This window comes from Hyperolius riggenbachi, chromosome 10 (assembly GCF_040937935.1).
Source record: "Hyperolius riggenbachi isolate aHypRig1 chromosome 10, aHypRig1.pri, whole genome shotgun sequence".
NCBI lineage: Eukaryota > Metazoa > Chordata > Amphibia > Anura > Hyperoliidae > Hyperolius > Hyperolius riggenbachi.
In genome coordinates this window covers 258,898,597-258,913,216 of record NC_090655.1, presented here as the reverse complement: position 1 = coordinate 258,913,216, position 14,620 = coordinate 258,898,597, and the positions used below count along the sequence as shown (strand labels likewise).

General features: G+C 43.4%; 1 protein-coding gene across 1 annotated transcript in view; it reads right to left on the bottom strand.

Annotated features, from left to right (window-relative positions):
- Nucleotides 1-12,487: 12,487 nt before the first annotated feature.
- The window catches only part of LOC137535357 (zinc finger protein 850-like), a 144,644-nt gene continuing 142,511 nt past the window's right edge, over nt 12,488-14,620 (bottom strand). Inside the window, exon 6 of the mRNA XM_068257185.1 lies at nt 12,488-14,153. Coding sequence (XP_068113286.1) covers nt 13,280-14,153 — 874 coding nt within the window. The 3' untranslated portion in view covers nt 12,488-13,279. The remainder of the gene's footprint in view (nt 14,154-14,620) is intronic.

Below are 14,620 nucleotides of genomic sequence, written 5' to 3'. Positions count from 1 at the left end.
TTGTAAAAAATAGATAAAGCATATATATACAGGAATATACATCTCTCCAGTTATTGTCCATCATCCAAAATACATTTTAAAAGTTCCTTTAGTGAAACAAGTCCATATCAACATAGCAATTCTTCTGCTGTAGATTTTAACCTAAATCGATAGTTGTTATCTCGAGATTGTACAGTGTATGGTACACACAATATAGCTTTATCCTTAAAAAATGATATATGAAGTTCTATTCTTGTATAAAGAACTTAAAGGAAATATATCTTAATCAATCAAAGCTTGGTAATTGTCCCTAAGCTTGCAATTGCATTTAAATAGTAATGCTTACTGATTGTATATGAAGTAGAGCATAAAAAAAGTTATCTAAAAAACTTAAAAAACTGCTGAAGTGTGAAAATGACAAGTTAACGTTTATATAAACTATTTGTCAATGAATTCACCAAGAATAATGCATATTACCTCTCTGATGTGGCTTTCAGAATCACGTCTATGAGAAGGCAGACTTTCGGGCTTAAGATGTTTTCATCCGCAAAGATCTCGGGCATTGATAAAAGATACAGTCTGAAAACTCTCTTTTATAGAGACTTTCTCTCCCGAAATAATATAAGGGGACTTCCAAACTATTTTTAAATTAGTACATTATGACTCAATTGATGTTCTTTTTATAACATTTCTAAAAATACATGTACATGACTTCACTTTTATTTTTAGATGGGTATCTCTAGATGCCCCCTGTGGTCACAAGTGATAATGGCCGCCACAAGGCTTCTGGCCTAATAATAGAACAACTGTTTTAATACAATCTGAAATAAAATGTAAATTATTGATCAGCTTATTAGATATGTGTGAACACTATGTGATTAACATTTAGCGTATAAAGCAGGCTTTAGTTTCAGCAGGGTATATCTTGACCTTAAATGGTTAAAACTTACTAACACAACAAATACTGCATAGCATATGAACATTTCTTCAAAATTATCTAAATTTTAACCTTGTAGGAATAGACAGCTCGCTTCCAAAAATAATACAGAAAATTATAACAATCTAATTCTGATTCTGCTCATACTCACAAATCTTGAAATTCACTGAAATAATTAGCAAACCATTTAATCATTTGTAAACGATCTGGGCAAGGTGGAGATCATTTCTCTGCATTAATATAAGAATCTGACAAAGGGGGCTGGAGGAAGCCCCAGGTATGTATAAAACTTTTCTTTTCATCTGTCTCAGGTACTCTTAAATTTCTAGTCACCAAACCAAATTTTAACAACATATCAAATTATTTGATTTCATGAGCAAAAGGAGTGCATACATTTGCAAAAACCAGCATCAATGCAGAATTATTTCCATCTCATTGACCATCTCTATTAGTGACACGGCTACACATCAGGCTTTATTCGTACAGCATAGATGTTATTAAGTATATATAAAAGATTCCCGTGTACACATCATATATAGAGTCACAATCAGATACAGTATGTTTATCTGACTTTAAAAAATACAGGGACTGCTTTATTGAAGCAGCACAAGTAACTATTTTTGATTGGTTTATTTCATTTTTGTGGGCTGAGCACAGCTATTACTGTATATATAATTTATGATGACCATTTTTGAGAAATAGAACATTTTATCATATTTTCTATTTTAATTACAGTTTAAATTCATTCGGAGTCGGAGTCCGAGGATTTTTCCCGACTCCGACTACAGGTACCCAAAAATTGCTCCAACTCCTCAACTCCGACTCCACAGCCCTGGTTTTTACACCTGCATATCACCCGCTCACGACTCTGAAGGGAGGGAGGGAGGTTGGAAGGTGGGAGAAATTTTAGGAATCCACATGCAAAGTTTGCCCAGTCCTGATCTATAGCATGTGAGTGTAACACATATCTCCATCCCAGAATTCCTGTATCTCACCTCAAGCCCAAACAACTGTATCCAATACTCTCCTAATTTACATTTGAGGTGCAGCACTGAGGCATTGGGGTGTCTATAGCAGTGATTGTAACACATATAGCAATAACCTGCCCCCCTCTCCACCCCAGAATTTCTGTATCTCACCTCAACCCCAAACACCTGTATCCAATCATCTCCTTCTAATTTACATTTGGGGCGCAGCACTGAGGCATTGGGGTGTCTATAGCAGTGATTGTAACACATATAACAATAACATGTCCCCTTCTCCACCCCAGAATTCCTGTATCTCACCTCCAGCCCAAACACCTGTATCCAATCAGCTCCTTCTAATTTAAATTTGGGGTGCAGCACTGAGGCATTGGGGTGTCTATAGCAGTGATTGTAATACATATAACAATAACCTGCCCCCCTCTCCACCCCAGAATTCCTGTTTCTCACCTCAAACAAAACACCTAAACACCTGTATCCAATCATCTCCTAATTTACATTTGGGGTGCAGCACTGAGGCATTGGGGTGTCTACAGCAGTGATTGTACCACTTATAACAATATCCTGTCCCCCTCTCCACCCCAGAATTCCTGCATCTCACCTCAACCACAAACACCTGCATCCAATCATCTCCTAATTTACATTTGGGGTGCAGCACTGAGGCATTGGGGTGTCTATAGCAGTGACTGTAACACATATATCAATAACCTGTCCCCCTCTCCACTCCAGAATTCCTGTATCTCACTTCCAGCCCCAAAACCTGTTTCCAATCATCTGCTTCTAATTTACATGCGGGGTGCAGCACTGAGGCTTTGGGGTGTATCTGCAATACCTGGGAATCACGACTGTGGAGTCAGTAACAAAAAATCACCTGAATCCAACTCTGACTGGATGTATATGCACGTCAATACCAATCGCAGTATGTTTTGTATTTGCATGCATACACGTCACTACCGCCAAGGAGGTTAAAGCTAATGGGAACCCGATCTGAAAAAAAAAAAGAAAAGTCAGATACTCACCTAAGGAGAGGGAAGGCTCGGGCCTAATGAGCCTCCCCTCTCCTCTCCCGGTGCCCGGTCCCGCGCAGGATCTCCCGTAGCAGCATTCGACCGTTTCGGTCAAATACTGCCACTTCCGCCGCCGAAGGGAGGTTTCGGAAGTCTTCGGGAGCACTCGGGCTCCCGAAGACGGGCCGCTCCATACTACGCATGCGCGAGCGCCGTCATAGACGCACTCGCGCGTGTCTATGACGTACTCGCACCTGCGCAGTATGGAGCCGCCGGCCTTCGGGAGCCCGAGTGCTCCCGAAGACTTCCAAAGTCCCCGCGGCAGCGGATTTGCGCGAAGGATTTACCAGGCACCGGGAGAGGAGAGGGTAGGCTCATTAGCTTTAAGACTATGACCATCACCAACCTCTCTGGGTACCCGAGTGGAGTTTGTGCCTCTCCCACCTGCTTCCAGTGGTTGGCGGCTCCCTGTGCAGCTTCCCTTTGTGAGTGTTCATGTCACCTAATTTCCATCTTTCTATACTTTGTGAGCTAGTGTCCCATTTAGGCTCCTGTTGTCTCTGTGTATTTACTTCCTAGGGTGCATTGCTCACCCTTCCACACAGTCCTGCAAAGGTGGAAATTGATTGGTCCATTTTCAAGCTGCATACATTTGCATATCAAATTTGCATAAACCTGCAGCAACACAGAATTATTTGCATCTCATTGACAATCCCTTCCAGTGACACAGCTAGTGTTGAGCCGAAATTTTCGAAATTTCGCGTTACTATAATTACGCATGCGAAATTTGCTATTACGATGCGAAATTATGGTAGCGTAATTGCCATTAAAATCGTAATTGAAAATACCATAAGCGTAATTTTCAACGCGTAATTTCGCGTTTTGTTCATAACGTAATTTCGCGTTAAACCGTGACGTAATTTCGCATTTCTTCGTAATTTCGTGAATTTCGTAATTACTTGTTAGCAGGGTTGCTCGCGAATTTTCGCCAAAGGGTTCGCTTAATTTTCGCGAAATTTAGCTTATTTTTTTCGCGTTTTCGTCTGCATGGCGAATTTTGATGCGAAATATCACTACATGGCGAATTTTATATGCGAAATAGCACATGTAGACAGTACAACTTGTCTCGAAAAACAACTCAGCATTCCGTAACGCGAAAACTATGCGAAAATTAACGCTTACAGTAATATGAACTATCGCAAAATTACGTTATGTAACTACGCTTACAAACGGTTGCATGCAAGACAAACGTAATTTCGCGATACCCACTGTAATGCGAAAATTACGCGAAAATTACTCTTACGCGGAATTTCGCGAAATCCTTCTTCATTACGATTATGTACTTACGGCCATAATCGTAATTACACTAATTACGCGAAATCGTAATTAAGTAATTATGCTCATCTCTAGACACAGCTACTCGTTGGGCTTTATTCTTACCACAGAGATGTTATTAAATTTTTATTAAAGGACTTGTAATACAGTACAAACAAAACATTACAGTGATTTGCAAATAATAATAATGAAACATCCATCACACTATATCATATAAACATTATACACACAAGTTTCCTCTATAGATCAGCTGGATGTACATCCCATATAGAAACAGAGGTTTGAACATTTTTTTTTGGTACTTAATATTTTTTTATTGAGGAAAATGCGTTACATCCAAAAGCATCAAAAGAAAGATAATGTATATGATACACTGAAAAAAGAAAATATGTAGCAGTTAAAATCCTCAATAGAATTTTACAAAATTTTAAACAGATGGACAGCAGAGAGATATCTGCAGAAGATAGTACCTTTAACACTTAAACAGAACAATATAACAACATAGATATTGTTGGAGACGTGAAAATAAACAGGTCGTATCTGAAGTACCAAGACCCCCTCCTTCCTCCCCCTCCCCCTTCTAACCAAGCCAAATGGAAAAAGCGCATAAGTTAATCAGAGAGCGCTTCAGCCATAATCACATTTATATCCCAGAAGTCCCATATTTTTTCAAAAGCCGGCATCGTATTGTTTTGAACAGCTGTAAAATAATCCATGTTCCTAAGGAACTCAATTTTAGATCGGACTCTATCCAGAGCTGGAGGAGACGTGGAGTTCCAGAGGGCTGCAATGAGGGCTGCAATTGACAATCTGGCAGCAACCAATATAATATTAGCCATTTTCTGGGTGGAGACCCTAGTATTCGGGATGGGAAGGCCCAATAGCATTATCCATGGATCATATGGAATCTCTTTTTGAATGGTTTGATTGACTAATTTGTGAACTGAAGACCAAAAATTCTGGATTCTAGGGCAGTACCAAAATATATGTTCCAACGAGCCCTTGTGCCCACATCCCCTCCAACACCGGTCAGACGCCGATGGGAAAATGCCATGAAGAATCTCAGGGGTGCGATACCATCTGAAGAGTAATTTATATATATTTTCTTTTACCACTATGCATATAGATGTCCGGCGAGCATTATCCCAAAGCTTTTGCCATTTAACCATGTTCATAGAGCCCGGGAGAACACTCTCCCACTTAACCATATAGAGGTGAGGCTCAAAAGATTCCACAGGAGTCAGAGTCCAAGCTTTATATAAAGATGATATTAATCCCTTCTGCCTATCTGAATTCCTAGTCAAAGATTCAAAAAATGTTAGAGGAGGAAAAGTGAGTGTACTGGAAAGGCTCAAAGCATAATGTCGAAATTGTAGGTAATCAAAAAATCTATCTCCTGGAACCGTATAGCGTTCCTGGAAAGATTGAAATGATAAAAACCAATAAAGAGGGGGAGGGCATAGGTCTAAAAGATATTCCAGTCCCAGCTTTCCCCAATATCGTTGAAATGGATTAGAGAGAGATCTAGTGGAAGCTGGGGACCCTAAGATAGGAGTGAGTAGAGAGGGTTTAGATATCCAATTTGACTTGAGCATATGAATTCTCCAAAGTTTTGCCGTAAATTTTATGGATGATAAAGTCATTGAAGTGGAGGGTTTTGCTACAGACGGGTGTCTCCAGATAAGAGTTAAAAGCGAATGAGGATATAAAGCCGCTCTCTCTAAAACTACCCACCTCGCATGTGGGGGGCGTTTAGCCCACTCCACCACTTGCCTATAATGAGAAGCTAAATAATAAGCTTTCAGATCAGGGACCCTAAGCCCCCCCCCCTCCCTATCTGCCATCATAACCCTTCGAGATACCCTATGCTTTTTATGCCCCCATATGAATCGGAGGAAATCAGTTTGTATGGTATTAGGTATTTTTAAAGGAACCCGTACTGGTAAGGTCTGAAATAAATAAAGAATTTTTGGTAGGGAGTTCATCTTTAAAGCGTAAATTCTTCCCATCCAGGAGATAGGATAGGGCAACCATTTTGAAAGGTCAGCTTTTAATTTTTTGATAAGGGGAGTGTAGTTAAGATCATATAATTTATCATAAGATGAGGCGATATGGACTCCTAGATATTTAATGCTCTTAGATTGCCATTTACAAGGGAAGTTTAATTTGAGTAGTGACACCGACTCCTGTGGAATATTCAAAGGCAAGGCCTCAGTTTTATCTGTATTGATTTTGAAGCCCGATATTTTCTCAAATTGGGACAAGACTTTCAGAAGATTCGGAAGGGAAATATGTGGCTGGGTCAAAGTAAGCAGGACATCATCTGAGATAGGGCTGCACGGTTTTGCGGTTTTAAACCGAAACCGCGATTCACGTGCAGCCGATTTCAGGATCGTCAGTAGCTTCGGTTTTGGGAGCCACTGATTGGCAGAAGCTGCGACTAGCAGTGAATATTTATGATTGTTAATGAGCCGGGCAGCAGGGGGAGGGCGAGTCCAGTCCAGAGCAGCACACAGCGCCACCAATAGCTAGATAGAGATGGTATGATGGAGGAGGTAGGCGGAGCTGTACAGAGGGTGGTACAGAGTGATTAGTGGTGCTGTGTGCTGCTCTGGACTGGACTCGCCCCTCGCTGCCCGGCTCATTAACAATCATAAATATTCACTGCTAGTCCTAGCTTCTGTCACGCCTCCCTCTTCCAACAACATGGGGGGTGCAGTGATGCATGATTATATTTTCATCAGCTGGCCCCAGGAACTGCCGGGAGGGAAAGAGGCAGAGCCAGCGCGTTAACAGCAGCTGCTGCTGAAAGTGACGAGAGCTAGCCAGGAGGAAAGGCAACGCTGTAAGGTTAGACTATTAGGAGGGGCTCCGAACTCTTTCCTGTCCTGGCACCCCTGAGCCCCGCCTCTGTGCTCCGTACACAGATGTCTCCCTCTCTGCACACTTGCTTATAGAAGCAGTGATGGTTTTCTGTCCCTCTCCCTACACTTCCTTAATGCCGCAGCGCTGGTGTTCTGTCTCCATGCTGCGGGTCTGAAGGTAATAGATCACCCACTCCTACCCCTCATTGCCCTTCTCACATTCCTCAGCCTTCTCTCACTGTTATTTATGATACTCTGCACTTTAACTATTACCCTGCTGGAAGCTCTGTGGCCAGATTAACAAGTTCTCTCGTACACAGTCTGCCTCAATTGTCATCAAAATGCTCTTTATTTATAGCAGGATCTTATACTGGGGCAACTATACTGGAGGCGCTTACCTGGCTAAACTATACTGGGGGCATTGTGAATTTAGTGCTAAAGCTCGATTTGAAGAAAATCGTGAAAAAAATTGAAATCGCAATTTGAGAAAAAAAATCGCAATTTCAATTTTTCCCTAAAATCGTGCAGCCCTAATCTGCGAACAGTGATAGTTTGTATTCTGCCTCTCCTACTTCAACTCCCCGAATATCCGGGTTAGCTCTTATGGCCTGGGCAAGGGGCTCTATACTTAATGCAAATAGCAACGGTGAAAGGGGACACCCCTGCCGTGTACCATTTTTAATCAGAAAAGAATTTGGGGGCGCATATGGGAGTTTCAGGGCTGCCCTAGGACCTAAGTACAGAGAGCGTATTGCTGTAAGGAATGGGCCTCTGAAGCCAAATACTTCCAAAGTTTTAAATAAGAAGGGCCAGGAAAGGCGGTCGAAAGCCTTCTCCGCGTCCAGACTTAGGAGCAAAGAAGGCTCCCGACCGCGTCCCATCAGTTCAACTAGATCAATAGTTCTCCGTGTGTTGTCTCCCGCCTGGCGGTTTTTCACAAATCCGACCTGATCCCAAAATACCAAAGATGGCAGGATGTCATTCAGCCGATTTGCTAAAACCTTACTAAATATTTTCAGATCAAAGTTCAACAAGGCAATAGGTCGATAACTCTGAGGCTGCTGAGGATCCTTACCCTCCTTGGGTATAACTAATAAAAGGGCTCTGAAGGGAATCCGGAAGAGGTTTTCCCTGTAAAAACAAATTAGTCAGGACTAGTGATGGGCGAACACCTGGATGTTCGGGTTCGGGCCGAACAGGCCGAACATGGGCCAGATGTTCGGCATGTTCGGGCCGAACTCCGAACTCAATGCAAGTCAATGGGGACCCGAACATGCCGCAATACGGCCCCCCTATGGGGTCGCAGGCATAAGGGGGGAGCATGCCCCAATCGCGGGGGGGGGGCGGAAATTCCCCCCACCCCCTCCGCTAGCGCTCCCCCCTCTGCCCGCTTCCCCATAAAAAAGTTGGCGTAAAGTTAAATATTACCGGTGGTGGCTGCTGCAGTGGCTGGCTGGCAGTGGTGTGAGTGAGGACTAGGAGGAGGAGTCCGAGTATGACGCGTTGAGGCCAGGCAGCGGGCGGTTCAGCGGTAGTACCCTTGTGGTACTTCCGCCCTTTCTCTGACCTCACGTCCTCTACGTGATGACGCATACGATGGTACGCGTGACGCTCGTTTATCCCTCGTGCTTTGAATAAACGATTGGCCATTTGGAAGAAATTTGTTCAAACGCCATGATGGGTGCTTAATATATTTCGGATTAGATGATAATTGAAAAATGATAGAGGAGTGATCCGTCCAGGTCATTGTTTGTATATCCACAGACCCCAAGAGGGGCAAAAGGGATCTGCTCCCTAAAAAGTAGTCAATTCTTGTGTATACAGAATGGGGTGGAGAGTAAAAAGTATACCCTCGTTCAGTGGGGTGGGTCATACGCCATAAGTCTATAAGGTGGAATTCACTGACAAGTTGGCGAAAGGATCGAGAGACTGAGTCTATCTTACGTTGAGAAACGTCTGATGGAGGCGAGGACCTATCTACATTAGGGGACATGATTAAGTTGTAATCCCCCCCCATCAACCAAGGTAACTTCGGCATAATTTCTGCTTTAGAGAAAACTTGACGTATAAATGCGATTTGATTTTGATTGGGGGCGTAGAGATTTCCCAATATTACCTCTGTCCCCGGAATTCAAGCTTGTAATAAGATAAAGTGACCCTGGGAATCAAGAACTGAGTTAAGAATTTGAATCGGGGCATTGCGGTGGATTAATATAGCCACTCCTGCCCTTTTAGTAGATGCAGAAGCATAGAACACCTGAGGATATAGTTGAGATGACAAGGACGGATGACTGGCAGCTTTAAAATGTGTCTCCTGTACCAGGAGAACATCTGCTTTAAGTCATTTAGCTTCTCGAAGCAATAAATGTCGCGTACGCGGGGTGTTAAGGCCCTTTGCATTAAGAGATATTATACGAACCATCTATAGACGGGGGGGGGGGGGGGGGTAGGGGAGTAGCTATAATAGCTATAAACACCATATAAGGGGGCAGCATGAAGTCCAGATTTAGACCTGTAAAAAAAAAAGGTTAACAATATCCAATATAGAAACTAAGAAACCAAACAGAAACCAAAGAACCATCCGGGAATCCAGGATCCATGACTGAGGTCGAAGACCAGCATGCCAAGTCATGGAGAGGCCCAAAAAGTCATGCAACAGAAACAAAAATGTTACAGAAAAAGAAAAATTCCCTCCCAGAGTCAAAGCTGGGTAGCGGGGTGACCTCCTAAATGGGGGTACCATGACGTCAACCAAGGGCCACAGGTGGTGGGGAGCTGTTCCCACCCGGACTGCTTTTAATCTTAATTTGTCCGTCAGGGAGGTCTGTCTTCTCTAGGTGAGCTGCTCCATAAGGGGGAAGAATTCTGACTTCCCGAACGTGAGGATCTCTTCTGAGGTACTGAGGTCCATTCAATCGCAGGTCTGGCCCTTTGCGGTTTGGGTGATGCTGCTAGCTCAGACGTAGTTGCATCTCCACAAGGGGATTGAGGTGCTGGCGCTTGTAGGCCCAATGACTTTAAAAAGGGGACCGCTTCATCAATATCTAACAAGACATAGGTACGGCCAGCTTTTACCACTATTAACTTGAAGGGAAAGCCCAACTTGTACATAAGGCCTGCCTCTCTGAGAGCTTGAGTGACATGTCGTAGATTCCGTCTCCTTGCTAATGTAATGGGAGACAAGTCATTATATATTGCAAGCGAGTCCCCTTGAAAGTTCACTGATTGTTGGTTCCGAGTTGCATTAATGATCAGTTCTTTAGAATCATAGTAGTGCATACGCAGGACTATGTCCTTTGGTAGCTGTGAGTTTTGTAAAGCTGACCCCAGTGCTCTGTGAGCTCTTTCCATTGGCCAAGTGTCAGGGGGTTTGTCTGGTATCAAGAAATCAAATAAATCCACTAAATAGGGATGAATGTCAGATGCTTGAACTGTGTTAGGGACCCCTCTAATCCTGAGGTTCTGCCTTCTGTCCCTGTTTTCATGGTCTTCCTGAGCTAGACAAAGTGATTTAATGGCAGCTTGGGTTTGCTCATGTTCATCAGCAAGCAAGTTATAATGTTGCACCATCTCATCTACTTTCTTTTCTAAGGCATCAGTACGCTCTCCTATGCCAGTCATTTCTGTTTTCAGGTCAGTGACAGCAGCGTGCAGCATAGAGTTTATAGTAGTAAGAAGTGAGTCCCTGTGTTTTTGTAGGGCCTGTTCTAATATGGCAGCGGTGAGTTGTGGATGGTGTGATTGCTGGGATGAGGCTTGACTCGAAGTGGGGGAGATAGAGCTTGCCCCTTTTGCAGTGTTTCCCCCGTTAGGCTGTTGGGACTGCATAGTACTCACTGTAGGATGTGGTGAGCTCGACGGGGTCCGCGCCTCCTCCATGTCCTTCTGCCCCTGTGCCTTGCTGAGCGGTGTGGAGCTGCGAGAGGCCAGAGCTTTCTGGGCGTTTCCCACTCCCTGTTGTCCGGCGCCATCTTGGTTCTTCCTCGCATCTTGGAAGAAGCGATCCAGGTGTGGCGCCTCCGTTTTAGAAGCCTGCCCCCTCCTCATCCTCCCGACAGGCTGTAGCTGAGATTCCCCGGCGGATTAGTGCGCTCTGTGTTGCGGATGGCGGGGACTTAGTCCGGGCGAGAGCGGAGCTCCTTCAATTAGCGGCCATCTTGGTCCGAGCCGCGCATGTGCCCCCGAGGTTGGAACATTTTATATATAAGCCAGGCCGGGTTTTGGATGGAAATAAAATGATAAGTCTAGCGACAGAGGTTTTGTTCACCCCCCGATACAGAGAGAGTTGTCTGTTGCTGTGAGTGTCACTACATAAAGGCTTCATATAAGCAGTACTGTACTTCCCATAGGCATATATTCTTCCATATGGGGAACACCTGCAGTGCCAGGAGGGCTGGTCCCCTATGGGTTATTTTTATCCGATATCTTCAGAATGGTAGTGTGGCGTTAGATTGTATCTGTAGACAGACACACAAAAAAAAACAAAAAAAAAACACAGAAAAACACACAGAGAAATTAACCCAAAAAATCATCCATACCTTAACAAAGGAAAACGATGGGGTGGAGTAAATAAGTAGTTACAACAAAGCTTAGATCCACATTTGTGGCAGTTTACAATGCAGAGATGTTATTATATATAAAAGATTCCTGTGTACACATCACACATAGCACGGGTGTGCTAAACAGTTAGCACGTGAAGTGCTTTTCACGGACTTTTGCGCGCGCAAAGTGCCGCGATTTGTGCGATCGCGGACTTTTGCGCGCCCAATTTGCTGCAAATTGCGCGCGCAAAAGTCCGCGATCGCGCGAATCGCGGCACTTTGCGCGCGCAAAAGTCCACGAAAAGCACTTCACGTGCTAACTGTTTAGCACACCCGTGCTAAACAGTTTGCACCGCTTTGTGAATCAAGCCCATACAGTCAGTTACATATATGCAGTGTTCTCCCCAGGCTCTTTTAGCCGGGTGCTCCACCCGGCTAGATTTGGTGACCACCCGGCTGTTATCGGCTCACCTCCTCCTATGCTGTAAGCAGAGTTGCCCTGCATTTTCAACTTGCCCCACCCGGCTACTTTTTCATGCCACCTGGCTGGATAAAAAATTCTGGGGAGAACACTGTATATGTATCTGGTGTTAAGAATATGGTGACTGCTTTACTGCTGCAGCAAAAGTAACTTGTTGTTTGATTGGTTTATTGTTTCATTTTTGTGGACTAAGCACAGCTATTACTGTATATTTCAGATTTTTGTGAGCTATCTGCGAAACAGAATATTGTATCACATTATTTCTTTTAATTAAAGTATCCATTTATTAGGAGTCGGAATCAGTGCATCTGTGGACAACTCCGACTCCAGGTACCAAAATACTTCTCCAACTTTACAGCCGTGCTGCTGGGAATACATCTGACTAATAATACCTTATCTTTTCCTGCTCCCATATTTATACTGTAGTATTATCATGTAAAATAGTAGCCAATCTTCCTCTGTGAGGGCGTAACAATATAGATCTATAACGTTACCCCTAAAATTATTTAGAGAAATCAGGAGATCCCTGGAAGATCCCGTCACAGTCGCAGTGATCCAATCTCTCTGAATATCAGTCCTGTGTGTGTCCAGCGTAACATTGCTGGGAGATAAATCCCTCTCTTCTTATCTTACTGGACTTTGTGCATTCAGCTCAAATCCCTTCATGTTTCCTGAATATAAAAAAAAGACACAGAGAGACAGAGAGAGGGAAATCTCCTTTCCTCAGGTCAGTCTGGGTGACTGGGATCATCTAATATTCCCAGATAATAGCATGTTGTTTTATGTACTTTTCAGGAGAGCTGTGACTGCAGATTCTGCATCATTTGCATAAAAAAACACCTGGTTTGTTAACCCTTACAATTAAAAATATAAAACATGAACTCAGGCAAGTTCTATCTCAGGTTAGGACTATATGTAACCATGTTTATCTCCTCATGTCACCTCCATTCAGCTTTACCAAACCAATAAACTGAGTAGCATGAAAGTGTCCTCAGGACTCTGTGTTGAAATATTTCTATGAGCACTTTGCAAGAGACAAAAATAAAAACATTGTAAAAGACCACTTACGGCCAAAACATTTCCCACACTCAACACAAATATATAACAAGCAGTGATTTCCAAACAACAACATTTCCCATACACAACACATGCTTAGGGCTTGTCACCAGTGTGAGATATCTCATGACTGACAAGGCTTTCTTTACGCCTAAAACATTTCCCACACTCAGCACAAGAATAGGGTTTCTCACCAGTGTGAGATCTCTCATGACTGACAAGCTGTGATTTCTCTACAAAACATTTCCCACACTCAGCACATGAATAGGGCTTCTCACCAGTGTGAGATCTCTCATGTCTGACAAGCTGTGATTTCTGTACAAAACATTTCCCACACTCAGCACATGAATAGGGCTTCTCACCAGTGTGAGATCTCTCATGCCTGACAAGATGTGATTTACGTGCAAAACATTTCCCACACTCAGCACATGAGAAGGGTTTCTCACCAGTGTGAGACATCTCATGCCTGACAAGATTTGTTATCTGTACAAAACATTTCCCACACCCAGAACATGAATAGGGCTTCTCGCCAGTGTGAGATCTCTTATGTTTGATAAGGATTGATTTAGAGCCAAAACATTTTCCACACTCAGGACATGAATAGGGCTTCTCACCAGTGTGAGATCTCTCATGATATATAAAGCCATCTTTAGATGCAAAACATTTCCCACAGTCTATACATGAATAGGGCTTCTCACCAGTGTGAGATCTCTCATGAATAACAAGAACTGATTTTTGAATAAAACATTTCCCACACTCAGCACAGGAGAAGGGCTTCTCACCAGTGTGAGATCTCTCATGTATGACAAGCTGTGATTTCTGTACAAAGCATTTCCCACACTCATCACATGAAAAGGGCTTCTCACCAGTGTGAGATCTCTCATGTATGACAAGCTGTGATTTCCGAACAAAACATTTCCCACACTCAGCACATGAATAGGGCTTCACACCAGTGTGAGATGTCTGATGTCTAACCAGATGTGATATCTGTACAAAGCATTTCCCACACTCGGCACATGAATAGGGCTTCTCGCCACTGTGAGCTCTCTCATGTTTGATAAGGTTTGATTTAGAGCCAAAACATTTTCCACACTCAGCACATGAATAGGGCTTCTCACCAGTGTGAGATCTCTCATGATGTATAAGGCCTTCTTTAGATGCAAAACATTTACCACAGTCTATACAGGAATAGGGCTTCTCACCAGTGTGAGATCTCTCATGAATAACAAGAACTGATTTTTGAATAAAACATTTCCCACACTCTGCACATGAATAGGGCTTCTCACCAGTGTGAGATCTCTCATGTCTGACAAGATGTGATTTCCGAACAAAACATTTCCCACACATGGAACAGGAATAAGACCCTCCTGCAGGGGGAGAGCTGTGCTGGGTATGAGGCCCCTCAGGGTTAGACAGGTGAGGGGAGTCTGGGGGAAA